General features: G+C 46.2%; 1 protein-coding gene across 5 annotated transcripts in view; it reads right to left on the minus strand.

Annotated features, from left to right (window-relative positions):
• PTPRA (protein tyrosine phosphatase receptor type A) overlaps positions 1–27742 on the minus strand; it is a 127220-nt gene that overhangs the window by 70066 nt on the left and 29412 nt on the right. Inside the window, exon 3 of one of the 5 annotated variants that reach the window (XM_075148406.1) lies at positions 12652–12988. The exons of the other annotated variants lie outside the window; for them this stretch is intronic. Coding sequence (XP_075004507.1) covers positions 12652–12726 — 75 coding nt within the window. The 5' untranslated portion in view covers positions 12727–12988. The remainder of the gene's footprint in view (positions 1–12651; positions 12989–27742) is intronic. 5 annotated transcript variants of the gene reach the window in all.

The following is a 27742-nucleotide window of genomic DNA, read 5'->3' on the forward strand; positions in this document are numbered from 1 at the left end:
CGATATTTCTTTTTTAAGGCAACCGGAGGACGGCTGAGGCATCTGCTTTCTCTTGTCTCTGGCTCAAAGTGAGCAACCACAGAGGTGCCGAACTCACCGGTCCGCCGCACCACCTGCATTTCCTTCCTTACGATCCAGCGCTTCCCCACACCTCCCAGGAATGCTGCTGTCCCGGGGCAGAAATGCAGTCCAGCCCTCAGCCTCTCCTCCCTGTGCAAGGGGAACGAGGTCCCTTCGTCCTTCAATTAGCTAATACGCATTTAAAACAATGGGGTAAATTTTACGGGACCAAATCAGGAAGTTGGTGTAAGCAACTGTGCTGTCAATATTTTCATGGTCAATTTATTCCTTCATTCACGAAGCTGCCAGACTCAAAACGCAGCCTCGGTCAGTGCTGAGAAGTGCAAGAAAAGTTGGAAGACTTTGCATTCACCTCCAGCTTTAGGAAGCCTTGATGGAACGTTATTAGCATCATCTGAGAGTTAAAAGGGAATCAGCAATGAAGCGGAGTTTTTACAAAGCTTGGAGCAAGACGCACGCGGTGTGCCCTCACCGCTCCTTCCAGGATGAGGCCAACACCTTGCTGAAGGTAAAAATGTACACTGGAAGGGAATGAAAAAAAGCAAATGCAAAGGCAGAATGGAAACAAAAGAGCTTATAAAAGTCAATGCAACACGTTTGGATGGGTTTTAGAGCAGGCTGCGTCTTCAGATGGCTGTAAAAACAGATCAGCACCAGAAGAAGAGAGTAATTCATGATGCATGACTTGCAGTGAGTCATAAACCTCGTTCCTTTTGACAGGTAAGGAGCACGGTGCAGGCATGCACTCAAGTCGCTCGAGTGTGTAAGAGTAGAAACATCTCATGTTAGAAATACTTACAAGAATATCTTACATACACATCTGTTCTTAGAAATTAGTCATATGGCCTGCGCGTAGAGGAAACACGATTGCCAAAGAGCAAACGTACCACAGAACTGAAAGGTGCTGTGTCCCACATTCGGCTTATTCAGCCCCAGCCACACACAAGCCTTTCCACTCATCTGCCGTGCCCCGACCCCACCGTGCCCCAACGCGCCAGCAATGTAATCCGCTTGCCAGATAATCCTCCAAAAACACGGTATCCTGAGGATCCGGTGCAGTCAGCTGACTGCGGTAAGCCATGGCTGCAACCCACCGGCCTCGGGAACAGTATGATTACTATTTGTAATTATTATTGGTATATGTTAGTTGTATATGTTTGGATGAAAGCAATTTAACCAGGTAGATGTATACGCTGTTACAGCAGATCAACAGTAAGGAAGGCACGCTGGCTATAGGAAGGAGCTTCCATTCTCTACAGCCAAAATTCAGTTTTCTAAGTTCAGCAGCATTGGGAAACCCAACACTGACCTGATCCAAGAGTTTCTGGACAATGCTGTAACATAAAGCTGCTTCAGAAAGAGCTTCAGTTATGAAAGTGGGACTCAGCAGCCAAGTGTCTTCCAGCATGGTGCTGTGCCAAAAGATTAAAGACTCCTTTGCAAACCTTGCAAGCGAGGTGAAGGAGAAGGTCTACCTTGTGTTCTCGTATTTCAGATTCACAAGACAAAGCAGGTAAGAATTCAGGTGAATTTGTTGTGTTTGTGTTTTTATTTAAAACAAGAAATGGAAGATTAAGAGCTGCCTGTTTGCAAGCTCACCTGCAGGCTCCATCCCCTGGAGATGGACTGGTCCAAGGGACGATCCATCGACTGGCAGAGCACAAGTTAATGCCAAGAGAGAGTTCAACCACGCTTATACCTCAACAAGTAACAGAGGCAGCTTATCTCGTAGAGCTTGGGAGCCCCAAAACGGCAGCTCGACTGGTGGCTTCCCATCATCAAAGAGGACAACGCTATGGATGGTGAGTTACATGGTTGGGAGTGAACAGCTCCTAGTAATTCAGCGGTGTCCAGACACCTCAGCTGAGGTCAGGGCCCCATCATGAGTTATAAAGAACTGTAGGTCGTTCCCTCCCTGAAAAAGCAATTACATCTGCAAACACTACCTACAAAAAGACGGATGGGACCATGAGAAAGGTTCCATTCCTTGGTGTTTCTTCTCTCCCAGAATAGCTCAAGCAGAAGGTCAGTGATCACACTGGTGGGAGAGCCCAAACCCGATTTACAGCCTGGTACCCTGTTTTACCCACTACGTTAAAGCTGCCAAACCTCCGCAGCCAGGCTGTGCCGCTCTCCGTAGCAAACAGGCATACTTAAAGTCATGGGGATGAGTACTTTGGTGGATGTGGTGGACCAGCAGGCATCCAAAACGAGAACTTGACTCAAGCTGCACATTTCTGCACTGGATCATCCTGCTCGCTATGGAACTATTTTATGGCGCAACACCATTTATTTTATAAAAACGAGGAATAGAAGCTCATAAACTATGAGGTCTCTTTTGGAAGAATCCTGCTGAGAAAGCGCTTTGGGAATGGCCGCACTAGGTGGGACTTCAGATGACGACAGCTGGTTTATTAATCGAGAACGTTAATCGTATAAAACGTTACGCACAAAAATGTTCAAGATCCGGGGTTGGCAAAGGTGGCCTACAGTTATAGGACTCCTCCATCTCTTATTAAAATAATTAAAATAAAAGTAAGGCAGGTATTAGTTGGCTAGACAGCCCCAAATCCCGCCGCCTGCGTAATCCACCTGAAAGCCAAGTGTATCAAGGCAAATTAAAGCTGCCTTTAATCCATGCAAATCTCAGCACAGGAATCTTTTATTCTCTTACCTCCTGCCACGAGTTTAGTCCTGCCCCACAGCCCTTCGTGCTGCCAGAGCTGCGGGAGCAAAACTACACAAAGCTCCGTATTTTAGTAACATGGAGAAGAAATTTTGGACCTTTCACACATTTTGGGGTGGATGCGGCTTTACGCTTCCCCAGTTGGGTTAAGACCGAACCCCGTTCCACCCGTGCTTGGTTTAATCATGTGTATTGACACACATAAATTAGGGCAATTTGTGCATAAATTAGGCAGCGTCATTATGCTAATTGGGATGGTATGATTGTGCTGAGCGTGTTTGCAATCTGCCACAATCCTCTGGGACAGCGCTGCAAGTGAGCTGCTGCATCTGAAAAGGCCGGTGCTCCGCCGGCATCCCGCTGCGGCTGGTACGGCTGCACGTCGACCCAACACAAGCCTAAATAACAGAGGAGAAGGGGCGAGGAGACCTGCTGGGATTTGCTTCGTCTGAAATGCTGGTTTCTTTTTTAAGCTATAACGCTACGCTCAAAAAATAACTCTGCTTCCTAAACATCGCATCCTAACCTCATCCGTGATGCATGAAATAGGTCGATTTACAGATGGGGGCAGAGGGAGGCTGCTAGAAAAATAAACCACCACGGTGCAAACACCAAGGTGCATATAAGACAAATAAAGAGCAGGAGACTCAAACCCCCTGCACTTTGCTTTATCAAACCTAACGTGAAGAAACAAGACATCCTCACAAAAACCAGAGCCGCCTCACTTTACCCCTTCCAATCTCCACCTGAATTGCAACAGAGGTCGGGATGCTCGCTGGGAATGGGGATGTATCATAGAGTATTCCTGATGATCCCTGCCCCAAAAGAAAAAAAAAACCTAAATCTTACCAATTGAATGAACAACGATAACGGAGGAACAAATAAACTGCAAAGTGACAGCTTCTCCTTTTTGAGATTCAGTTAAATAGCCATACGTGAGTAGGTCTACCTAGTGGAGGTAACTATCAAGGTAGACCTTCAGGGTCTCTTACCAAAACGTGGATTTTTTTAGATATCCTACAGGTGTCCTGCAGCCTGAGCCCCGAACATCTGCAGGGCCGTGGTCGGTGTCCCTGTGCAGAGGACGGTGTTGCGGAGCTGCCAGCGATGCTCAGTTCCAGCTCCGTGGGCTGGGGGTGGGTCTGGTGTTGCACCGCACCTCCCTCCTCCTTATGGGTACCAGGGGATGCTCCTGAAGTCATTCAATTTTCCTACCAAAAACGGTCACTAATTTAGCTGCCAAATGGGATCATTACGATGAAAAATCCTACCTGCGGGACTTGAGCTCTCTCCGTTCAGAGGGAATGCGAGCTCAGTTTATTCTCCAGGATCCAGCCAGGATTTTTTCCTCCAACAGACGTGCTGGCACTTTGCCTGGCTAAAAAACATACAGCAGAAGAGCACCATGTGCTAACCTACCACTAAAAGCGTTTAAAAAAATCAACTTTGGGCAAACCATATGGTAACACTCACTGCGCCACAGGTGAGAGCAAATACAATACACTCTGTACAGCATGAAGTGAAAATAATCAATTTTCAGAGAATAACGGTGCTTAAATACCAAACCAGCCCAGGTGAAATGTTTTTAATGCCTTCGACCTCAGCGGTCCTGCACTTTTGCATTTCTTTGCTGCTTCGACCTTATAAATACCAAGAGATGGTTTTTACAGCAGCACCCAGAAGCTGCCCGGCTGCAGCACGGGGACAAGTCATGTCCCGCAGACCTCCCGGGCTGGAAATATTACAAAATCCTGTACCTGGAGGATCGATGATCAAAGCCACAAACCCTGTTTACAAGCAGGCGCAGCGAGCACCCTAAACTCAACCCAAGGCAAAGGAAGCAGCGATAAAAACGAGTTATTGCAGGAAAGGGAAAATGAAGGTGAAAGGATGAAAATAGCAAAAGGGCAGGGGCACACGGGAATCGGGGGATGCTCCATAAGCAGCAAGAGCAGGGGGCAAAATTGAGCTGCCCCAGCTGCGGGGCCAAAGGAATTAGCAAGGCACGAAGCAAAAAAACCAGCAGCCAGCTTCCTTCTGCTCTTGTGCAGCTCCCCTCAAGCACAAGGGGCTGGGTGGTGGCTTTTTTCCCCTACATCTTTAAGCAGAACCTCCACTAAATAGTTTAGCAATGAAAGCAAACTCATCTCTCCCTCCCTAAGTAGTAATATGGATACTGGCAGGGGCCAGCATCAGCGCCTTAGCGCCCAGTAATTCCCAAGCCCCTCCAAACACCGAATACCTTGTCACAGCAGCAGCTTTAAAAACTCTTCTCTCCACCCTTTGGTGATAATTAATTTAAATCTGTCACCAGCAGATCAGTTTTGGATTGCAACTAAGTCAAAGCTATACGAAAAGGTTTTGTCCAAAGACTCTCCATACCAAATCAGTTGAAAAAAGGAAAATGCAGAATACGAGCTGGCTGCACCATCAGTTTGAACAGTTTCTACGGTTAAGAAGGGAATACAGCAAGATTTAAAAAACAAGTTCAATAAAGTTAGTCTTCACTGTTTTATTTGCCCTTAAAGCATAAGACCAATTTGGTTTTGTTTCCATCACAAACAGTTTCTTTAATTGTTTCTGATGGGAGCACAACGTGCGGACCCGGCGTGCGAAGCTGCCCTGGCCCCTGCCAGCTCTGAGTTAATGGCACAAGGCGCTGATCTGCCTTGCTACGGCAATTCCTGTAATTCAAGTCTGGCAAACAATTCCTAGTCTGAAAACGGGACAGAATCCAATCGTTATCTCCTTTCTTGTAAAAAAGAATTTAAAAAATCCAGCCTATTTACTCTACCTGCCTATTTACCTTACTGGCAGTACCACCACGCAGGCATGACAGCAACAAACGTCGGTAGTTCTTGCAGTTTTGCCTGTTGATGTTTCTCCTTTCATCCCAGCAAAAAGCACGTCAAACCTAAACGAGTAATCAAGAGCAAAGAGAGCATCCGGTTGCTTCCCTGACAACTGAACAAGCCGGCAGTTTTCAAAAGGTAAAGCTTTCCTATGCTTCTAACCAAGGCAACTGATTTTACGGTTGGACTTGATGATCTTAAAGGTCTTTACCAACCTAAGTGATTCTATGAGTCTATGATTCTAATATGCAGTCGCCTTAATTTTGGTGCCTGTGCTTCCATACATCCTCACTAATGTTTCTAACCTCCATTCATCTGTACTAAACCACCCTAGGATTTCCATCCCCCAAAATAATTTATTAAAGACCGAAAACAAAATCAGTTTTCCTGTAGTCGCATTAATTGTGGACCTATTGCACCCCAGTGCAGACACCAAACCCTGGCTAAACACACGAACCCAGCGTACCGTGCACAAACTTACGTGAAAGGGTTTTGTTTGAATGGTTTCGCTCACCGCGACACACCTGATAAGAGCCTGCAGCAACGACACACCCCGAGATAAACCAGACGGGTTCAAATCTTCAAAACCCAATTACGCATCCTGAACGAGGGGAGGGGATAAACAAATACATAAAGAAAACACGCCGTGCATAACAAGACCATTTCCCTTGGCAAATCTTTCTGCTTTCCCTTCTTCGCCGTATCTGCGTAGAAATCGTTCCCTTGCATTTTCCAAGCTACCTTCTGGCTCCGCTCCCGTGGATGGGCTGCAGGGCTGATGCCCGAGTCCCGGCGCAGCAGCACGTTGAGGAGCACCAGGCAATCTTCTCCCGGTGCTTGCAAAATTTAGGTTTCACTGTTTCTTAAAAATACTGGAAGATGCAAAGAGACAGGGCAAAGCTGTTTGAAAAGGGGCATCCTTTACAAGTTGAAGTGATATTGTTTGGAAAAAAAAGAAACCCAGGCACGCAGAGGTGGCCACCGACCCCAAGACCCACGTCCCGACATGCCAGCGGATGCACGACTGTATGCGAGAGGCGTTCATCAGTGAGGATTTGATAGTCAAATATTGGCATATGGGCTGATATGGATATAAGTAGATACGTAAACAAGCTGTGACCCTACCTGAAGGCATCTTGGGAGGGCACATCAGTCTTCCTGAGCTCTGTGCCAGGGACACTAGAGCTGCTGAACGCATCGTACAAAGGGCAACGCACAGCCCAGTCGCTCAGGTCTCATTTCTAACCCAGCAAAACATTTGCAACCTTTTTATTCCTCTTCCTCTTTTGATTTCCTTAATGAATAAACATACTGATGAAGGAGGGGAAGAAAACCCCATTCGCATGACTCAGTCATCCTCTGCGCAGCTCGAGTTTGCCAGGAGCAGCTCGGAAGCGGCAACGAGACATGAGATTTTTAGCAGCGCAATGGGGACACGAGCTGCCACGGGGCAGATGGCGTGGCAGAACCACGCGCACTACTACAAGGGCATTTTCTGCCGGTGGCTCGGGGTTGGCTCCGTTTTCGGGAAGGCGTGCTAATCTGAGCCACTCATTGAACAGGGCTGTTGGGATATACAACCTGTTTGCAGGAGGCTTGGCCGTATCCTCTACGTTTTGGGAGTGCGTGACCTTATAAATATCAAGAGATGGTTTTTACAGCAGCACCCAGAAGCTGCCCGGCTGCAGCACGGGGACAAGCCATGTCCCGCAGACCTCCCGGCAAACTGGCATTCGTGCTTCTCCTCCTGAGATTCCCCAAATGGTTTGGAAAAAAAATCCCACATCCCCAATCAGTTGTTTCTTGCCAGCTCTTGAATTCAGGAATTCCTATGTCTAATAAAGGGGATATGTGGGCTACTCCTTACCCACGTGCCAGCCCGATACGGCAAATACAGCCACGCACCTTATTGCCACCACCTGCTCCGCTCACCAAGGCAAATCACCACAACGGAAACCTCCTCATTCCTGCCAGGAGAGGTTTCAGTTTCGTGACCCACGCATTGGGTTTTCCTCCCCATCGTTTCACCAAACCCCAGCCGAAAGACTGCCAAGTCACCGGGCAGAGCTTTAGCTGCTCAAAGGCAACCAGGAGCTGTTCTTAAGGCAGATCCACACAATGCAGCTCGTGTGATGGAGTCAAGTGGTGGTTTCGGCTGCGATTTCCATGCACGCAGGCGGCGGAGCTGGGGCAGGGACACCGAGCGACCCTTCAGGAAACAACCCAAGAAACAAGCTCCAGCCAGATTTCTAAAAATGGTTATAGCATCAGACAGCGATAGGATGTTCTTCATTCCTCCGCACAGATGGATTTCTGAGCTTTGGATATAAATACAACATTGTTGTAGCCGGGATATTGTGCTTTTCTCCTCCAGGTCGCAAGTTCAGAGCTACAGCAAGTCATGCTGCTCAAAAAGCAACAGCTCCTTTATGGCCGTCATTAACACTTGTATTCCCCAGCACCTTTTTCGTTGCGCTCAGGGTAATTGCAACAGCCCTGGCCCCTCTTTGAGAGCTGGTGGTCTGCATCGTGAAATCTGTTATCAGTTGTCAGGACACCCCATTACACCTCAGCAGCACCCCAACCCGGTCCTGCTCTGGTTGAATGTCAAACAAACCCTCAGAGGACCTGATAGTGCAGAAAAAGGCTTTTAACGCAAGCAAAAGCTGAACGGGGTGGAGGGGAAATTAAGCCACAGAAGCAGAGACCGAAGGAAAAAGGGTTTTCACTTCTGGCACTGCACCCCTTCAGTGCATTCATGGAATAGTTGCACCTCTAGGCTTGACTATCAGGCTCTGATTTTACATTCGCTGTCGAAATAAAGTTTGCGAATAAATCCACTCAATTTTATATAGAACAAGGAACTATCAACATTTTTCTTTTTTGCTTATATTTATTTATAAATGGCTTGAAACAACACACACCCACATATAATGGGGGTTGCCCTAGCAGTAACTCCAAAAAGGGAAGGGGCCAACCCTTTGCACGCTGCAAACACAGACTTTTATTTCTTATGGATTGCTCAGCACTTTGCACCAAAGAATAACGTTGGCTCTGTTGTACCTTTTAGGCTGGATAAAATTCAGAGTTTTGACAGGGGCAACCCCCAAACACCACTTGAAGTCCATAGTGACTCAGTGGACCTAAGGATCAGGAGAATTACAGCACAAAATCTTTACGTACATCATGTTTAAAAGCATTAAGCATCTTGTTAAGGGAGCTATTACATTACAAAGGGGCTATAGCGCAAGTTTCTGGAGACGCAGCCCTGGAGGAGCCACCTCCTGGTCTGTACCACCCGAATTCCTCCAAAGACCTCAGACGCAAACTTTTTTCTGCAAGAGTTTTGCTAGAGCTGTTGATGTTTCTGTTGGGGGGGATACAGTGGACGGCAGGACAAAACCTGCGGGACTCATCATGCCGGTAGCAGGATCCCTGCAACGCTGCACGAGGAGTCCTACCATGGGAATTTTGTAACCTTTGGACATATCGGAGATGGAAACTGGAGCCAAAAGTCATGGACGAGACCGCCTCATGGATGGAAAATCTTTGACCGAGCTGTGGTGCCAGATGTTGCGTGCAGCTGTGGGGCTTTGCTTTAATCCATCATGGTGATCTCCTGCAGTCTTCAGACAACTGAATGCAAGAGGGCTTCATTAGTGGAGACCCTGCTCCAGCAGTAAAATAAACCGTTTGGTTTTCTGGAACTCCTCTCTGTACCACTGTATTTTTTTGTTTAAAAATACAAAATGCTGCTTTAAATGGTTGGGTTTGGTTTTTTATTTAAAACCACACATTTTCAGTTCAAATTTGCTCAGGTCCTTCACCCAAGTGAAAGCAAGCCTCCAACCAGAACTGCCTCCACACACAGATATCACGTTCCTACCTGAGCTACCATGATTTGTTTGATATGATTCATTACCCAAGCTTTAAAGGAAAAAATAAGCAGTGAAGGTGCCAAGTACTCAGCCCCCCACCAACACCCTCGGCATTAGCATTGCAAACTCTGGTGGAGACAAATTTGAAAGTCTCTAAGTTGTAAATATGATGATTGGCAGCAGCTACATCTTCTAGCGCTGGTCCAGATATGGCTTTAGGCAGCCGGCGCAGCTCTCAGCATCGCACCCACCGGGCTGGGATGGCCTGTGGTCGTCACCAGAAGGATCTCCTGCCTGTAGAAAGCCAACTCAAAGGCTTCTGCCCCATCCTCCAGACAAACCTGTGGAGGGAGGGCATGCGGAAAGCACGAGGGTGACATTAAATAGCTGATTTGCATGGAAGAGGTTTCTCTGGCAGGGCTAAATGCCTTTTTTTTCCCCCATAAATCATGTTCCTTGCTGCATTAGGCACCAAGGAAGTGAAACCTGTTTCTGCAGATCATATGATGGTCAGGCACTCGGTGCCTGAGACGATCTTCCAGCCTTGGCAGCAGGAGGCACTGAGGCAAGAGCAGGAGCTTGGCTTTGCCGCTAAGCCCCAGTGTAGCCGAGGCACAGTCTCACACCACGTCTCACCCTTGAGCACTGAAACTTATCCCGGCTGCTGCAGGGTCCAGGACAGCGTCAGAAGACCCTGCGTGTTGGCGGGTCCAGCCTACCAGAAGCATCAGCTGCCACAGGCATTAATAAGACAACCTACAATGAGACATCTAAATCTAACTCTCGAGATACATAGTTGCTCTTTCCCAAATCCCAGACTTTTCACAAGCCTAAGGAAAAACAAAGAAATCCATCTACCACCTCTTAGGGAAGGTACGTGCTCCAGGTAAGACACTCTCCTGGGAAAAAGGAGATTAATTTTCTTTTCTATTTCCACTACTGGCCTGCAGCATTAACAAAACCGAATTGTTTTACCTTAATCTATCCCTGTTTTCCTCACCATCCCAAACCTTGTCTATTCAAATGAAGGTTTTGCTGCAGAAACTTTCACCGGTGGCAAAATAATAATCTACGAGCAAGCGTACACACGGGGTTTGACTCTGCACACGTGTAAATCGACAGCAAAGCTTCCAGCATGTCGAGGGTACAGGTTTTGCAGCAGCTCTAGCTGGGACTAAGTGCACTTGCGTTCCCACAATACCGTAACAAAACAAAATTGAGAGAATCCCTTCTCTATCTCTGATACTTGAAGCATTAGCAGATTATTTCTTTTATTTTGCTTCTAATAAATGAGATAATGATTTTCAGGGACTTTTTCCCTGACCTGCACAGCTGTTTCTCCAATGTTGTTCGTATACGCAATAAACTGGAAGCTCTCTCTACATACGCTGTTTATTCTGGTTGAATTTAGTCATGAAACTGCCGTACTTTCGAGCATGTAAGTGCCAGCAAAAACTGAGAACAAGAAAACAGAATTCAAGTGCCAAGACGTTACGGATATCGTATAGCTGACCTCAAAGACACAGAGGAACTTCTGGGCTGAATAAGGGTAAAAACTGTGCTCAGAGGGAGATCCCCATTTCCACACAGGACAGGGAAGCTCTGAAAAGGCAGGTGGGGAGGAAAGGACTTGGAGCTGTGCAGAAATATTCTGGATTATCCCAAATGACACATGGCAGCTGTAAAAGCTTTCTACAGGAGTAAGAAGGCGATGCACACACACATTCAAAGCTGTTCTTTTCCTCTAAGGCTGTATCATTTAAACAGGAGAGTGACGGTGGCTCGGAAACCCTGCACACTCCTAAAGAGTTAAAATGTAGTTAGGGAGACTGGCACGATTAAAATTCTGGTAGAGTATATTTAAATTGCAGGGAAAGCTAAGCTTGTCCAACTGGATAGTCAGACCGCAAGTTCCCCCAAATAGGGCTTTGATTTTCCAACACAACACCCGAAATGCTCTTCTGCTTTTATAAAACACATGTGGAATCATGCTCCCTATTGCACAACACGGCTTGAGGAATAATTCCAGGTATATAGGCATAAACCGGAGGTCATCGCTCTGGAAGGGCTGAGAATTTCACTGGCCACAGAGAAGGAAGACGAGCCCGGTCCCTGGTGGCAATGGTGCCCTGAGAGCTAGCCACAGCAGTAGCAGCTACTGATGCAAGGTAGGTCATGGGTGGTTTTGCTCAAGCACGGCACTGGATGACAAAGATATATGAGCAAATATATATATATATATATATCTGAGAAAAACACTAAAAGCACACAGCTTTTGTGATCAATACAACCAAACCCAGGATTCATTTATCAGGTACTTTGTTCTCCTCTTCCAGCCAGTACTTTCAGGCTGCGAGGTCAGCCTTATTTCAGGAATCAGCTCAGAGATGGGAAGCTGTCCACGCATTTTGTGTCCACACAGCCCTCTTACAAGGAGGTCAGCTCACCTTCAAGGGCTTCTTCCAAATGCCTAATTTTCATAAAGGTGTTCTCAGTTCACTGAGCCTTCTCTGAAATATATTGCTGCCCAAAAGCCACCTCTTATTATTTCCATATCCTTGCATTTCCCCCATGCTGCTCTAACACTTCCAATAATCGCCAGTGCTTCGACACCTTTTCTTTTCTCAAGTCCGCTGCTTTTGCCAGCCTTATTTTAAAATATGCTGCCAGGGCGAAATAAAACCTGAATGCATTTTGCTTAGCCTGCGACAGGCAGGTCAGCACCGGGAGAGGAGATGTCCCTGCAGCGAAAGGGGGCATGTGCAGAAGTCACAGCTTTAGCTGTGCAACTGGATTAACGTCTAAATACACCGTACGCAGGAGCTCCCAGTTAATACTCCTGGAGGGGACTACATGCTGCGGCGTCCCTTCTCCACTAAGCCAGGCTGCAGTTTAAAGCTGGTTTTATCAGACCAGCGTGTATGGGATCCAGGAGCTCCTTTCATAAGGAAAATAACCTGAGCTCTGCCGCAGATCAGAGAGTGAGACATGGGGCGCTCGAAGCCGTCCTGCCCTTCACTATCTCTGCCTAAAGTATCCCCTCTTGACGCTGGCATTTTTATTTTGCTATGTCTACTGCCACGCCTCAGACAAGCAAAAATGATTGTGCAAAAATGATTGCACATGGTGTATGTCTATACATCAACAGACCAACCTGTGCAGTCACCACTCCAGAGCTGACACACGAACGATCTTGCAGCTTTATCCCACGCGTTCGTTTTAAAAGCATTGTTGATTGACAGGAGCCAGTTCAATGGACCCACAGGAAGGCAAGGGCAGGAACGGGCTGAGAACAAGGCTGCTGCTTCACTCCCGACATCAGAAAGCAGCACACACCAACCATGAGCTGCTTTTGTTTTACATCTCAAAAAAAAAAATCCACCATCACTTGCTCCAGGGCTAACAACTGCCTGTGCAAGTGGTGGGGCTAAAAGCCAAACTGCACCTTTGCTAAAAACCAGACTTCATGGGGTTTCAGTCCTGTAAAAAGGCTTTTAAAAAAAAAAAATAAAGGTAAGAACATTTCAACCCAACGCAAATCCCAGAAGCAAAAGCCTCCTCTGGATGCTGATGGAGGTCAAAGGACTATTAAGCATCTAAAAACTCAGTAGGTGACATTAAGGGACATCAAGGGATGCTGTACGGGTGTGGGCTGGGAAGATCTCAGCCGTGCCCCGATACCACCTGCTCGGGGCACGTCCTCACCACCCCGTTGGGTTCCCAACCCTCGGCGGTGCTGTCGGAGAGGAAAGGCAAGCGGCCCCGACGGCGCAGCCTCGCCGAGCCGGGCTGCGCAGTAACCAGTAGCAACTGTGCCTAATCCAGCCCGGAGACAAAACTGCCGGGGCTCATTCATACCCACGTCACGTGCTGAGCAGAGTCTGTGCAGGGCCACCACTACTGCATTTTTTTTTTTTTCTCCACTTTAAGCTTAGTTTTAGAACAAGTGTTTTTTTTAAAATAAGCATATTTACATCAGTTCTTACAAAGATGCAATTTTAATAGGTGAGGTTGGGGTCAGCTTCAGTCTAAAGGATGCACAAAAGCTTTTTCCTCTGCATATTCACTGTACAAAATACATTTATTTTAGTGCTTTATTCCATAGTATTGGAGAAATTAGCAAGAAAGAAGCTGCTCTAGTGCTGACATTCTTGATTTTTCGAAAGAATTACAAGAAAGAACAGAAAAATCATGTTGAAGAGAAAAGGATGACAACAGCAGTTGCTCTGCCCCATATTCAGGTGACAGCACCGAAACGCCGCCTAATTGCCAAAATGATGCCGGTACCACATCACTCATTAGGTGCATTGAAATCAATGAATGTCAAGACTGGAAGAAAAAAATCTTAGAAATACATATTTTCCTCTGAAGTTTCAGAAAAGTGGAGTCACCAGACACGTGGGCTAATGACCTGGGACGAAATTTCACTGAATTGCTAATCCAGATTTTTGGTAGCTTCTTCAACAAATTTTTATTTTTAATTTTAATTCTAATTTAGCTGATTCTAAGTTGAGAAAGCCGAAGATTAAATGAAGACAGAAAAGCTTTTCCCCCCTGCTTTCGATCTATGAATACAATGGAGGTGGGATGGAGCCAGGTGCACATGGAAAGACAAGGAAAAACTTGAAGTCTGTGGTAGCTGTACAAATACACACAGATTTGTCCCTTTTTCTCTCTGGACACACTCAGCTACCAGCACCAGGCGAGAAAGGGGGCTTAGCAGCTTTCCAGCATCTCCAAGGAGGTCAGGCAGAAGAGAGAGGCAGGCTCTTCACAGGACCACACGGCAGGAGGACACGAGACAATGGGCAGAAGATGAAACAAGAGATGTTCAAACTGGAGGGAGAAGCTTTTCCACCGTGAGGTCAGGCAGGCAGGTTGCCCAGAGAGGTTGTGCAATCTCCATCCCTGGAGGTTTTCATGACCCAACTGGATAAAGCCCTGAGCAGCCTGGTCCAGCCTCACAGCTGACCCCTCTTGGAGCAGGAGGTTGGACTGGAGACCTCCTGAGGCCTCATCAAACCACCTGAAGCACTCCCTGAGCCCATCTTCCCAGGTATCCCATCAGCAATTAAAGCTTGTGCCACAAAGTCAGCCTGCCATGCTACAAACACACAAAAAATCTGGATGACGGAATTATTTTATTCTATATAAAAATGGGTATACAAGAGAATAGAGGTCCCAACACCTCGTTTAAGAGACATCCCAGCGCCACGATGTCAAAAACCTTCTAGAAAACAAACTGAAGTCCCCCGTTTCGATGTCACCCCCTTCCTGAAATTCCCCTCCAAGCTACAACACTTCCCCCCCAGCGCTGTGCATGCAAACAGCCTGCCGCCTCCCCGGCCAGCCCAAGGAGATGTTATTCTTCTTGCAAAAAAAGAAAAAAAAAATCCTCTCGATTATTTATGCCGCTCTTTGAACAACACCAGCTATTGTCAGGGAGTATTTTACAGCTCTGAATGTCACATTGAGAGTCTGGTCATGCCAGTAGGAAAGCCTGCCGCTGCCACAGCCCAGCATAAAACATTTTATTCAAGGCGCCCGGAGTCCAGCGCCGGGCAAAACCTAAAAGGAAGCCGGTGGGTGTGACGGCCACATTTTGTACAATGATATGAAAAGAAGCAGGCAAGGGCGCTTGACTTTTTTGGAGGTGTAAGGCAGAAAAACTACAAGGAGCATCGTGCAGAGCCAGGTGAGGCTAAGTGACCGAAAACTCAGTATTGCTCCAGAGGAATTGCACGGACAAGCGTGGGGGTGGGCAGAGCTGGAGACCTTCCCAGCAGGGCCCAGGGAGAAAGCAAGGAGGGAGCTTTCGCTGTCGAGAAAACCGGGCTGGTTCAGCGGACAAGAAACCCGTTTCCTGCCTGATTGCAACTGTGTGAAGGGAAACTGGGCTCTGGAGGCAACCACGCAAACAAAGCACAGCTACCTTCAACTCCCACCAGGCAGGAGCAAGTGCTTGGGAGTGCCCAAAAACCACCGAGCCATTACAAGCTTTTTTTTTTTTTACAAAAAAAAAAAAAAAAGTTAAAAAAAAGCAACAGGCCCTTTTCCACGGTGTGTTACGTTACAAAGCAAAACTGGACGGGTTGCAATCTTCCTCTGCCGCACCCCGAATGCCAGGTTTCAGGTTACTTCACCCGACGTACCTGCAAGAATTTTCTCTGAAGCGCATTATTTCTACCGTCTCTAGTAACACCTAGCTCTTACAGCCAGCCTTTAATCTGCAGATCTTCGAAACGTCCTGCAAAGAAAGCAAGTGTCATTTCCTTCCCCCTCCTACACCCCCGTGTGCTGACGAGGAAGTTATAACCCAAGTGAAATAATAAATATCACCCAGTGAAAAGGGAATGCAGTTAGCAATAGGAAAGCCAGCGTCCCCGTGTTACTCTAACCTACAGGATCCATCCTTCCAGCCTCCGACTCAGGAAACAGCTTTTCATCGCCGGGTATCAAAGCTCCTCCCAATTTTGGCATCTCCACCTCTTCTGCTTGCAGAACTAGTTTAAGCACCTAGGGTTTAGGGTTTTTTTTTAACCAATTCGTGGATATTTGCACCGTATCCAGCATCGGCGCTCACAGCTTTTCCAGCCGCCGTCGCGCATCTCGTGGGTCTGTTTACCATCAGCAAACATCCGAGCAGTAATCCTGGATTTATCGCTTCGGCTTCCTGATAACTCCCTCAAAGCCCAGAAATCCAGTTTACCACCCTTCGCAAGGGAACCTCCAGGCATTTTGCAAGCTGTATCATTTTATCTCCCCCGCGATCTCAATTCACTGTGAAAATATTTGGTGAAACCTATTAGAAGCTTTCTTGATACAGGCGCATAGACTCTACCACTACTTCTGCCCACACAATTTTCTCTAACATCCAAAAAAAAGCAAAGGCAAACTTCTTTTTTTTTAAATACAACCCAATGCTGCTCGGTGCTGCTGTCCCCGTTATCTTCGAGGTCCTTGTGAATTTTTCCAGCAACACCACGCCGCTGCATAAATCTCTTGATTTATGCAAAACTTGATTCCTTTTCCACCCATTTCATGAGCAAAGGGTTTCCTTTAGCTATGGCCTAGCGATTAACTGCGCAACTTGCAGTCCTGAAGCAGTCTTTTGCTAAAGGCTGCACAAAAGCCTTCAGACTTCAGAGGATGAGAACATCTGAGGGCATCAGGAGTACAGACAGCTTCGAGAGATATAACATCACCACCTAGAACAAAGAGAGCTACACACAAGCATCGCCTTCAGAACTTTCTTTTTTTAAGATACTGCCTTTTATTCTCCATTTTAAACAGCAGCAGCAGGGAGAGGGACTTTCACCCTGCACCCCGCAGCTCTCACCTACTGCACACTGCGCATCTCCTTTCATGTAGTTGGTTTATTCCTCCTTTACAGCAGTGCGGTGGAAGGCAGCCTGGGCTGAGTCCATTAATTCAGGTCACACCCCAAAGCCAAGAATTGTAGGGTTGTGCCTTGATGTTGAAACAACGGCATTTTGGGAGAAGTGATTAGTCTACCCACCCAAAAAATCAAATTATTTCCATGGGGCCCCATGCTGTCTGAAAGCCTGGCTGCTGCTGCACTCAAATCGACAGGAGAGCACGTGCGGGAGGCAACCCTGAAGATACATGTTGAAGCAGTGGGGCAGAGGGTCTGTCCTCGTTGGGATGGTCTGCAGAACCCTGGAGACGCTGCCCCTGAGTGCTTCCATCCAACCCACGCCCCAGGGAGGAAAAAGGGGGAAAAACTGCTTTCCTCTATTTTCCCCCAGGCACAGCTCTGAGCAGAGCTGGAAGGTGCTCCCACCAGGAGTGAAGATGGGGTTGAGGGCACACAGGGATGGCTGGGATGCCTAACAAGAAGCATGGCCAGCAGGTCGAGGGAGGGGATTCTGCCCCTCTGCTTCACTCTGGTGAGACCCCCCTGCAGTGCTGCGTCCAGCTCGGGGGTCCTCAGCACAGGACAGACATGGACCTGTTGGAGCGGGTCCAGAGGAGGCCACCAAAATGATCAGGGGGGTGGAACAGCTCTGCTGTGAGGAAAGGCTGAGAGAGTTGGGGTTGTTCAGCCTGGAGAAGAGAAGGCTCCGGGGAGACCTTATTGCGGCCTTTCAGTGCTTAAAGGGGCTTATAAGAAAGATGGGGAGAGACTTTTTAGCAGGACCTGTTGGGACAGGACAAGGAATAATGGTTTTAAAGTGAAAGAGGGGAGATTTAGATTACGATGAGGGTGGTGAAACACTGGCCCAGGTTGCCCAGAGAGGTGGTAGATGCCCCATCCCTGGAAATGTTCAAGGTCAACGGGGCTCTGAGCAACCTGACGTAGTTGAAGATGTCCTTGCCCATGGCAGGGGGGTTGGACTAGATGACCTTTGAAGGTTCCTTCCAACCCATACCATGACAACATTCTGTGACTGGAGCTACATCATCTCCATGCCCAGGACAAACGGTAACAGCGGCAGCAGCCGTGGCTGCAGCCCCAAGACCACCCTGACCTCCGGTGTTGATAATCCTTTAACTCAAGGGCCTTTTGACACATTTTGCTCACAAGTTGTCCTCTCCTACTTGAAATGTGGCCAGAGCAAGCTAGAGGCAGCGATATCACTTAACAGGGAAGAGCTCCCAGCTTCCTTCCAGGCACTCAGGCTGGAGAAATAAAAAAGATTTAAAGCAGATGATCCATTCCTCATAAGGTCTTAGTGATTTGGTATTTTTAAGTCATGCAGTATTCAACCTTCCTCCGACAACTCTAGATGATACTGAAAACACAAGGAAGCCTGTGCCTCTTTGGGGGCACGGTGCAATACTTTTCCTAATAAAAATATTATTATCAAGCTGATGTAATACTGATCAAGAGATAACTTCATTTTCTCCCACTCAGTCCTTCCCCCATTGCCACTGGGGTTCATGTTGGCATATGTTATTTACATGCAGGCAGAAAGTAATTATAGGAAAGCAATCATGGGGCTACATTTTAAAAATTTAGTAAAATATCCATGAACAATCTCATTTTTTCACTATTTTTCATGTCTAGCTGCTACATGCTCTGAGCCTACGACTCCACCACACCGTGGATGAGATACCTGCTCCACCAGTCTGAAATCCAGACATCAGGCCCCCCCGAAATCAGCGCCGCTTGAAAGCTGAGGTCAATAACTATGATCTTCAGAACAGAATTCTACAGGAACAAAGCTTTTTGGGTAAACAAAAACTGCATCTTCTTTGGACATTGAATAACCTTTCATACGAGCTGCATGCACTTAGGGAAACCATCCAGGTAATATGCAGCTTTCTGCTTTTATAAGAGATTGACGGATTAGAAACCAATACAAAAGACCACTTGTTAAATTTATTCAAAGTATTTTATCACTAATCACTGGTTTTGGACTGCAAGTTTCTCCTCACTCTGAAAATGAAAATTTAATCTACCAGATTCAGTAAAGTAAAACAGAGAAACTATTATACATGCAGGAAAATATCAGTGTAACCATTTTAAAGCTGTGTTAAATGACAAACAAGCAGGCTTGCTGCTGAATTGAGGTACATGCATATGGTGACCATCATCGTCAGACCACGATGTGCCCATCACGGGGATATTTTTTTGAAAGAGAAACTGAAAGTTCAACTCCTGTAGGTAGTTTAAATTTAAGATAGGAGAGTTTCTAGGGTAGAAAAAAAAAGCTACAATTTTAAAATAGTCAACGTACAAAATTGAGTTGGGTGAAGGTTGCATTCACCAGTTTCAATGAAGCCATAAAACCTTCATTCTTATCTTTCCTTGGGCTTGCACCACCATGCCCATCACGTGTCCTGTTGAGAAGCTATTTCAACCCAGCTCTCTCCACAAGCCTCATAAAAGGATTTCATTGCAACAAACGCCAAGGCAAAGAAAAAGAATGACTTAAAAATCCAAATAAAGCTCTTTTTTTTTTTTTGACCATGTAATTGCAAATAACAAACATATCTGTGGTTTACAGAGGAGGCAATAAATTAAAGCTACAGTCACAAATCAGACCAAAAAAAGATACTTAAGTCATTCAATCCACCACCCCAGGACGGCTGCAGCCCCATGGGATGTTTCTCAGTTTTGTGAAAGACTTGGAGTCCTGAACTGAGGAAGTACAGCAAGAAGAGCTCTCAGAAGTTGGTTTTTTTTTTCTTATAAAATTAAGCCAGCCCTCTGGTGTTTCCTGAGTACAGCCTCTTCGGTCTGGTTGCAGCAAAAGCAAATGGTCTTCAGCAAATAAGCTTTTTATTTGTGAACTGAGCACACCATTACAAAAAAAAAAAAAGTTTGATCCTTGGCAAAATGGTTGCCTGTGTTTCTTTTGCAACTGCCCGAAGAAGATGGCTGCGACGTTTCAGTTTACAAGAAAAGAAACTGGCACTTAATATCTTTTTAACTTTAAATTGATGCAAAAAGATGCATTTCAACCCATTAGGAAGCTGAGGACGTCAGCAACCTAATTCCCCCTCCGATAAAGGCTACAGCAGAACAGTCCCATGATATCTACCAGCAGCAACAGGACCTGATCCTGGAGATGGCAGGATTACCTTCTGCTACTCTCACCGGACACTGCAGAATTAGGAAAAAAAAAGCCAATTTCCTATATTTTTTTTATTTTTCATTGAGCTGTATACTCAGCCAATACTCAGAATGCATGGGGTGCCTATTTCCCTAACTTTGGAGAGCAAAAGTATCTTAGGAGTGGTCACTAAACAAAACAACTTGAGGGGGTTTGCGTGCTGAGGTGCTTTTTTAAAATTTTTGTTATTGTTTGGTATTTTGAGTTTGGTATTTTGTATAAAACCTGTAGCCAGACACACCCCAACTCATGGAAGTTAGTGGGGAAGAACAAAGCCCTATAACCACATACCCATGGACTCTGCACTAGTTTCCACTGCATTTCCAGGATACATTTCAGAAAAGAGAAATTCAGGGTGAATTGAAGTCATTATGTCAGGGAATTCTCTGAACAAGTATATCGTAAATGGTTCCTATGCCTCAGCTCAAGTTCAGCCGGGTGGAAGTCCGTACAGACAGACACCCCTCCAAGCGCAGGGTTTGGTTTCAGAGCAAGTCCATCCATTAAGACGCTCCGGACTTTCCAAGATGGTATAAGCAGGAGAAAACGTCAAAGCTTATGTGAATGAGCTTTTCAGCAGGTAAATCCAAGACTTGGGCGATCTTGGCTGATTTAGGCTGTGCTGCAGCCATCTCCCAACACCACAGATGTGACAGCAGTACAATAGCATGAATAATTTTTGTTACTCTGTACTGAACGACAGCATTCAGAGTCTAAATTAAGAACATGAAAATGATTAACATTACCATTAACCTCAGCCCCACCCTAATTGCACTACATAAAAGCATACGTAACAATTACAAAGATAACATTGTGTGTCATAAATATCACACACAGGAATACAGCAGTCACAGCATTTGTTTCCTGACCCGGGAAAGCTGCTATAATTGTAGCGTATTGTGCTCATGGAGGATTTAGATTTGGAAGTCAGTTGCCAACAGCCCTTGTTTGCTATAATTTCCCATCAGGCTCTTAAAACTCTTTGGGTTCCCAATCAACACTGTCTCAATGTGCTGCTCCGCGTTCTGCACCGTGCGGTTCAGCAGGAATTTCACGTTCTCGGTGGAAACAAATCAAGATCATCCCGCGGATATACAAGCTAGATGTGGAAATGTCAAGCAATTAGAGCAGAATTTGCGTGTTTGGGATTTTTGATGCACATTTCACAGCTAAGGGCATCTAAACCAAAACCATCATTGCTCTTGGAGGCCCTCCATCCAAGTCAAGAGGACAGATATTCAGGATACCAGTTCGGTTTTAAGTAATTCGGCTATTACATCACACATAATTCAGAGGTTTGCCATTTCAAACCTGGACAGCCTCCAGGGGCTAGCGTGAAATTACTCAAATTCACAGAAACCACCACACCCTCTTGGACGGGCGCTCTGTCCACGGCACTTTCCCCTCCTGGTGGAAGCCATCCTTGCAAGCAAAATTCTCCCAAGTATTCCTCCACCCCTTTCTAGACAGAGAATTTAAACTGCCCAGATTACAAATTTGAAGAGTGTAAGTGATACCTCCCTTCCAGCGAGCCCCTAATGATATACTACCTGACAAACCCGCTGGTTTTTGAAGTCCTATCTTTATAAAGGGGTCTTTCAGCTCAGTGAAGCCTTCTCCATTCAGTGCTTCCAGGTAACACCAATACCAGCTTTTAGCTCTAAATGCTTTTCGACCAAGCGTAGAGAAGGTTAAAAGCGACACTTTCACTCATATTGGTATTTTCCAATTAAAATTAACAGATGACAGTGACCCAAATAGACAGTGCTGGAGAAGGGGTTCTCCAAAATGAAAATACCAACGTTTTGGATGCCCCCAAGTGACACCGTAAGCTGTTAGCATCTTACTTTTATCCCCGTGGCAACCTGGTGGCTTATGTCTCTTCTTAAGTTTCACCTTCACTTTCTTCCCAGGAGGAACAATCATTTCCACATCAATCCCTTCTCCTTCCTTACTTAAAGTCTTTTATAAATGATACAGAGGATTTCATTTTCCGGGCCATTTCCCTGGAAGTCATCCAGTTGGGCTTTTTCTCCTGCCACTAGCAGTTGTGCTCTAGCTGCGATGCCGGTTGTTTGCCGAGGACCCCGCAAGGCTCAGCCCGAGAGGAAGACCAGCCTCCCAGAAAGGTTTCAAGGGCGAAGCTGAACACCAGCCATTCTCTAACGGCTCGGCACTTAACGATAAATACCTCCCTCATTAGTATGCTAGGCTACATTAGTTCTGCCGCTTACAGCGCTAAAGCATTAAAGTGGGGCTGAATCTTCAATTTCACAGTTTGCAATGTGATGCATTAGATGCTTGCGGGTCTCCAGGCATGGGGCGCTGACGGCATTTACACAGTGTTTTAGATGTGCGAGGTGCTGCCGGTAAATCTGCTAATGCCTGTAAAAGAGGCAGCGCGTGCCTCCGAGTGAACAGAGATTAAGTCATCCGTACGTGCAATAGGGGCTAATGCGGCAGAGGGGCGAAACGACTGCCCAGTATCACACGTGAGGCTTCGGTAATACCATGACCTCAACTGGGGAGTTGGCATCATCCTACAAATCAAATATGGATTACCTACTGGCAAGCAAGGAGCAAATTTACACTGCAGATTCTCCATCAGGCCTGGGAAGTCTTATGATCTCTCCACTCAATCTCCCCATTACTCAATTTTCACAGAACTTTCAAGATTTGCAGACTTTGAAGTTTCTCAGACGTGGCTGAAATTGCTCAAGGGGTCAAAAGGTTACTTGGGATAGAGTCTGATGAATGCAGACTGTGTCCTGTTACCGCTCTCCTATGTTTAGGAAACTAAGCTTAAACACACAATACTGCTCACTGTTATGTGAAAACTATGAATGACATTGTCATCACTACAGTTGTACCTGTACCTATCAAATATTAGCATTTTAGCTATTTTTTGCACTAAGAACTCTTTGTCCCCATTGAAAACAATGTTCCCCAATGAAGACTAGCAATACAGCAGTCCTGATGATCAGATCAGAGTAAGGCCAGCCAAGGCTAGGCAATACTTCCTTGTATTCAAAGTTCAAGCAAAAAGGTGTCGGGGAGAGCAAATGGCTCCTAGAAACTCAAACGAGGACTTGCAGTAGGATTCTTCAATGCATATGTAGCATTATGGCTTTAGAGGCATTGCGCAGATTAATCAAACAGAATAATGATCTCATAGTGAAGCGCTGAGCTGGAATTAAAGAGATTAATGTCCAGGTTCCAGCTCTAGAAGTTCTCACCCTTGGGGAAGTCATATCAACTCCTGCATCTCACCCCTCCTTTCCACAAAACCTCCTTTGAATTACTGATTGTAGAACCTGAGCGAAGATGCCAGAAGGAAAGACCATTCCAAAGACTTTTTTTTATTATTATTATTTTTTCCTCAATACCTGTGATGAGGCACTGTCTTGTTTTATTCATGATTCTTTGAAGAAAGATCTTCCATCTTAAGGGAATAAAAACCAGCATGTGTTATCTTTTGAATAATATCACGTGCTTCTACTGGTGAAGTACAATTCTGAACAAATACTCACATGAACACACCAGAAAATGTGCAGTGCAATTTCACGTAATAACGCGTTTGATGGTACTTCGTTACAATGTGTTTGTAGACGCAAAGGTTAGGTCAGGCAAAATTCTGAAGTTAGTGGAGCACTTCTTGGCCTAAATTCACACAGGCACAGAAGGGCACAGCAAGAAATACTGTCCCATACAGTTTTGTGATCTCCCATTGCTAGATTCTTAAAGACTTTGGTTCTTCTAGAGTTAAAGCAAGGATCTTCCTTTTTTTTCGCAAGCTCACATCATAGGAAGCAAGACATTTAACCATCATGATGGATTTTTAATTCTGTTACTCACACCAGTTCACCTGTAAACCCCTGAGTGTCCCAACATCTGGCATTTGTAAGAGTTCGGTCATATCCCAATTTCTCTTTAAACCAAAGAGATAGCCAAGACTTCTTGGAGTGTGGCTTCTTCTGAAGGCTCTTTGGAAAAGTTCATTAAGTTCAAAGTCAGGCTAGCAACCTCAGCATTGCCCAAAACACAAAATGCAGGCCAGATTTTGGTGAGGATGAGAAGAAAGGGGAAGGTACGTGGGTGGAAGAAGAACAATGAAGTTCAGTCACATGTCAAAATGGTTTTTTTTGTTGTTTTTTAATCCAAAACCAAAACTTATATCGCATCCAAATTTGTGCTGTGCAGTTTAAAGAGCAAGAGCGGGCTTCCTTCACTATGAAAGGAAACATATAGCATGCAGCCAAGTGACATAAAGAATTTGCAATGAGAAGATAACTGTGTTTCGGTGGTGACATCTGTCATCGTCTGACACCAGCAATAGACAATCACAACCGAGACAATAATGACCACAGCAACCAAACCTTCCTCCCCACACTCAGCCTGAAATTACACTGGGAGGCCTCACAAATCCCACAAGATTTCAACCAATCTCCAATTGCCTTGAAAGCATAATTAACTTCAATTGTCTTTTGATTTTATCTCCATTTTCTCAGGTTCTAGGCTATTTGGGAAAGCACTCCGTGTACGTACATGCGGGTAGGCACACCGGTGCATGCACGTACTTGTCTGGAGTTACCAACTTCCCAGTGTATCTGCTTTTCTCAGGGCCTCCTCAGAGAACAAAACTTAGGGAGGAAGCCTAACCTTGGGGAAATTTTCCTTCTTATCCCGTACAGTCGCCGATAAAGATTTCTGCTCCCACTGCACCTTGCTGTTACGGATGAGCTCAAACCAAGGGAGCATTCCAGATCAGCTTGATTCTGCTAGGCTCAGCTCTCCGCTTCCCCCAATGTTTTCTGACAAACTGCTCTCACAGGGACTTCAAAAAAAGATGCTGACCTGGCCCCTGCAGTAAGGAAGAGATTTTCCTCCCTTCTCCACACAAATTTTAAAGTTTCCTGAAAAACAGAAGGACAGGATTCAGAGAAAGCAATGGAGAATCTATACGGAAAAAAGACCGAGGCTAACGACTAATTGATACTCCAGGCTACCTCCACAGCTCCGTCCATTTTCCATTTATTCTCCTGAAGTCTGCCTGCAGCAGTTGGGGCAGCAGAAACCAAATCTCCAAACATTGCTGCTGTCTGCATGGTCACACACCCCAAGATCTGAGCACATAACTTGCCTTCCAGGAACTGCAGCAAGAGAGTTCCCCCTCCTCCCTCCGTGTCTTGTCATACGTTGTGAGCCTCTAAATCTCTACATGACGGGGAACTGAGAATATTTGGGGGGAATTTAAAGGCAAATAATAATGATCAGTGTTACTTCCACAGCAGCAGCGCTTACAGATTCCTACTGAAGAAATTGGTGCTGGATCTAGTCAGAGATTACATGTTCATTCCCTCCTCTCTCCTGCCCAAAATGAGATTTACCAGAAAAAAATAGTTTTTAGTCAATCGAGGGTCTCGGTGAGTCACAGGCAGGCAGGCAGTGACCTGCGCTGTCGTTCCCTCTTAGAGGCCAAGAGATAACGCGAGCACCAAGACTACACGTCAGGGAGGGCAAACATGGAAGAAGGTGGTCAGCTTTAAGAAAAATTCATGACCCTGCAGGGTAGGTTGAGCACTAGTTTGATTCAGAAAAATGGACTGGATGTAGCCAAAGGGTTGGAGAATTCCATCCAAAAAAATAGAGAGTGGTTTCACTCCCAAAAACTTTCCTATTCAGTGGAAAATTCAGCTTCCTACGAAGTCAGATGGAAGTTTCTTAGCCAGGCCAGGCAGGGATTCACCTATACACCCAAACGAGAAAGGCCAAGAAACAAGGCATCCAAACATGCAGCCCTGCCAAAACCTCAGTGGTTTTATCATCTAGAGTTCAAATCAAGACCTCCCGTCCTGCTGTTCGCACCGCATGCGGAAGAGTTTCCAAGAAACATCTCTTGGCAATAATCCCAAAAACGCAGCTTCTGACCCGCTTGCTGGGAGCGGAGCCGCTGCGCGCGGCGGCTTCTCTGCAGATTTTGAAAGCTCAATTTCCTACGAAGCCGCCCCCATGCCACATCCTTTACTGCCAGCATAGCACTGAAACAGCACAGCGTTTTCGAACAATGCCCTCGATTCCTCTAAACACAAATTTTTACGCAAGCCTAAGGCTTGCCTAAGGCAGGCCTGGTGGCCTAAGGCTCGGGGAGAACATGAGCCCGCCCTTGCTCTCATTGCAAGTTTTGCACATCACCGGGGATGCTTCCCCCCCACCCTCCCTGTAAACCTGTTATGATCATGAAAATAATTATGGTAGAAAACCTGGGCTGACCCAACCATGGCTCGGTGAAACTGTCCCATGCACTAGGGTAAGCTGGGACAGACACCGAAGCCCTGGAAGATCAGGTGGAAATGAGCCAGTGCAATCATCGCTGGCTAGGAAAGACAGGATCTAAGGTCAGGTTGGACGGGGCTCTGAGCAACCTGATCTAGTTGAATATATCCCTGCTCGTTGCAGGGGGGTTGGACTAGATGACCTTTAAAGGTCCCTTCCAACCCAAATATTCTATGATTTTATGATTCCCACTTGTGCTCTTTGGGAGAGGTGGCAAGTGTTTGCTAGTGGGTCTCTTCCTACCTCCCACCCCGCTTCCCCTCCTCCAGTAAGACAGTGTTTTCAGTTCAGCTAGTTTTGATTTGAGGCCACCATGACCTCTAGTCAGAGGTGCCACCAGACCTGGGAGCACTACGATGTCTGGGATCCCAAGGTTTCCAATGACACGTGCAGAACTTTTTAGAATTTAACCGAGGTTTCAGACCTAAACTTTGAAGTTTTTGTACCTGCGTTCTGCAAATGCAAGCTCCCTGGTCTGCCAGCATTGTAAGTCTGAGCTAGAATAAATGTGCGACATTGCTGAAACGGCTGACAAAAAGAGGACAGTAACTTGTGACAAGCGAATGTGACCAGTGAAAACAAAGCCCAGAAATCTAGCGATACAGCTGAGTGCATAACTTTGTATAGACTTCATGTGTCAGTTTTCTCCCACATAATCCAAATCTGAATGCTTTTGACCTGTAACATGAATCAATAAGTGATGTATAATGAAACACTTTAAAAAGCAACCCATAAAAGCATAAAAGGGTGCTCAAGCCCTTCCAGCTGACATCGGCTAATTCATAACCCCAGTTTTAGACAGAAAAACTGACTCAGCCCAAAATGCCTTTCCAGTAGCCCACAAGAGTCAAGAGGCTCACAGTATGACGGACACCTCCAGCATCCAGCTCTGCATCTTGCCTAGCAGCCCACACCACCTGAAATAGCAGAAAAAGCCCCATGACCTTAGCTATGGACCTTGCTGTCTTATTCCGAAGGGATTTTGCTGTGGAAGGAAAGTGCTGTTGGACTATTTCACTCCAGCCGACAGTCACATCCACATCGAGCTTCATCATGCAAGACAAACCACTCAGGCAAGCAATTTTGTTGAGACCGTTTACGCTGGCCAGTCAAATCAAACAGCGCTGGCCATGGCAAAGCATCAGCCCACGGCTGCTCCCCTTCACATGAGTTCAGGCGCATCCTGCTGATCCGAGCAGCTTTAGGATCCCAGCTGGCCACTGAATTGTCGGCTTCCAACCCCAACAGCTAAGAAGCCTTAATAGGCCATCCAGATCACAGCTTTTCTGAGAAAGCTACTGCCTGAGTGCAAGTAGCATCTTTGTCCTA

Source organism: Calonectris borealis, chromosome 4 (assembly GCF_964195595.1).
Source record: "Calonectris borealis chromosome 4, bCalBor7.hap1.2, whole genome shotgun sequence".
Lineage (NCBI taxonomy): Eukaryota > Metazoa > Chordata > Aves > Procellariiformes > Procellariidae > Calonectris > Calonectris borealis.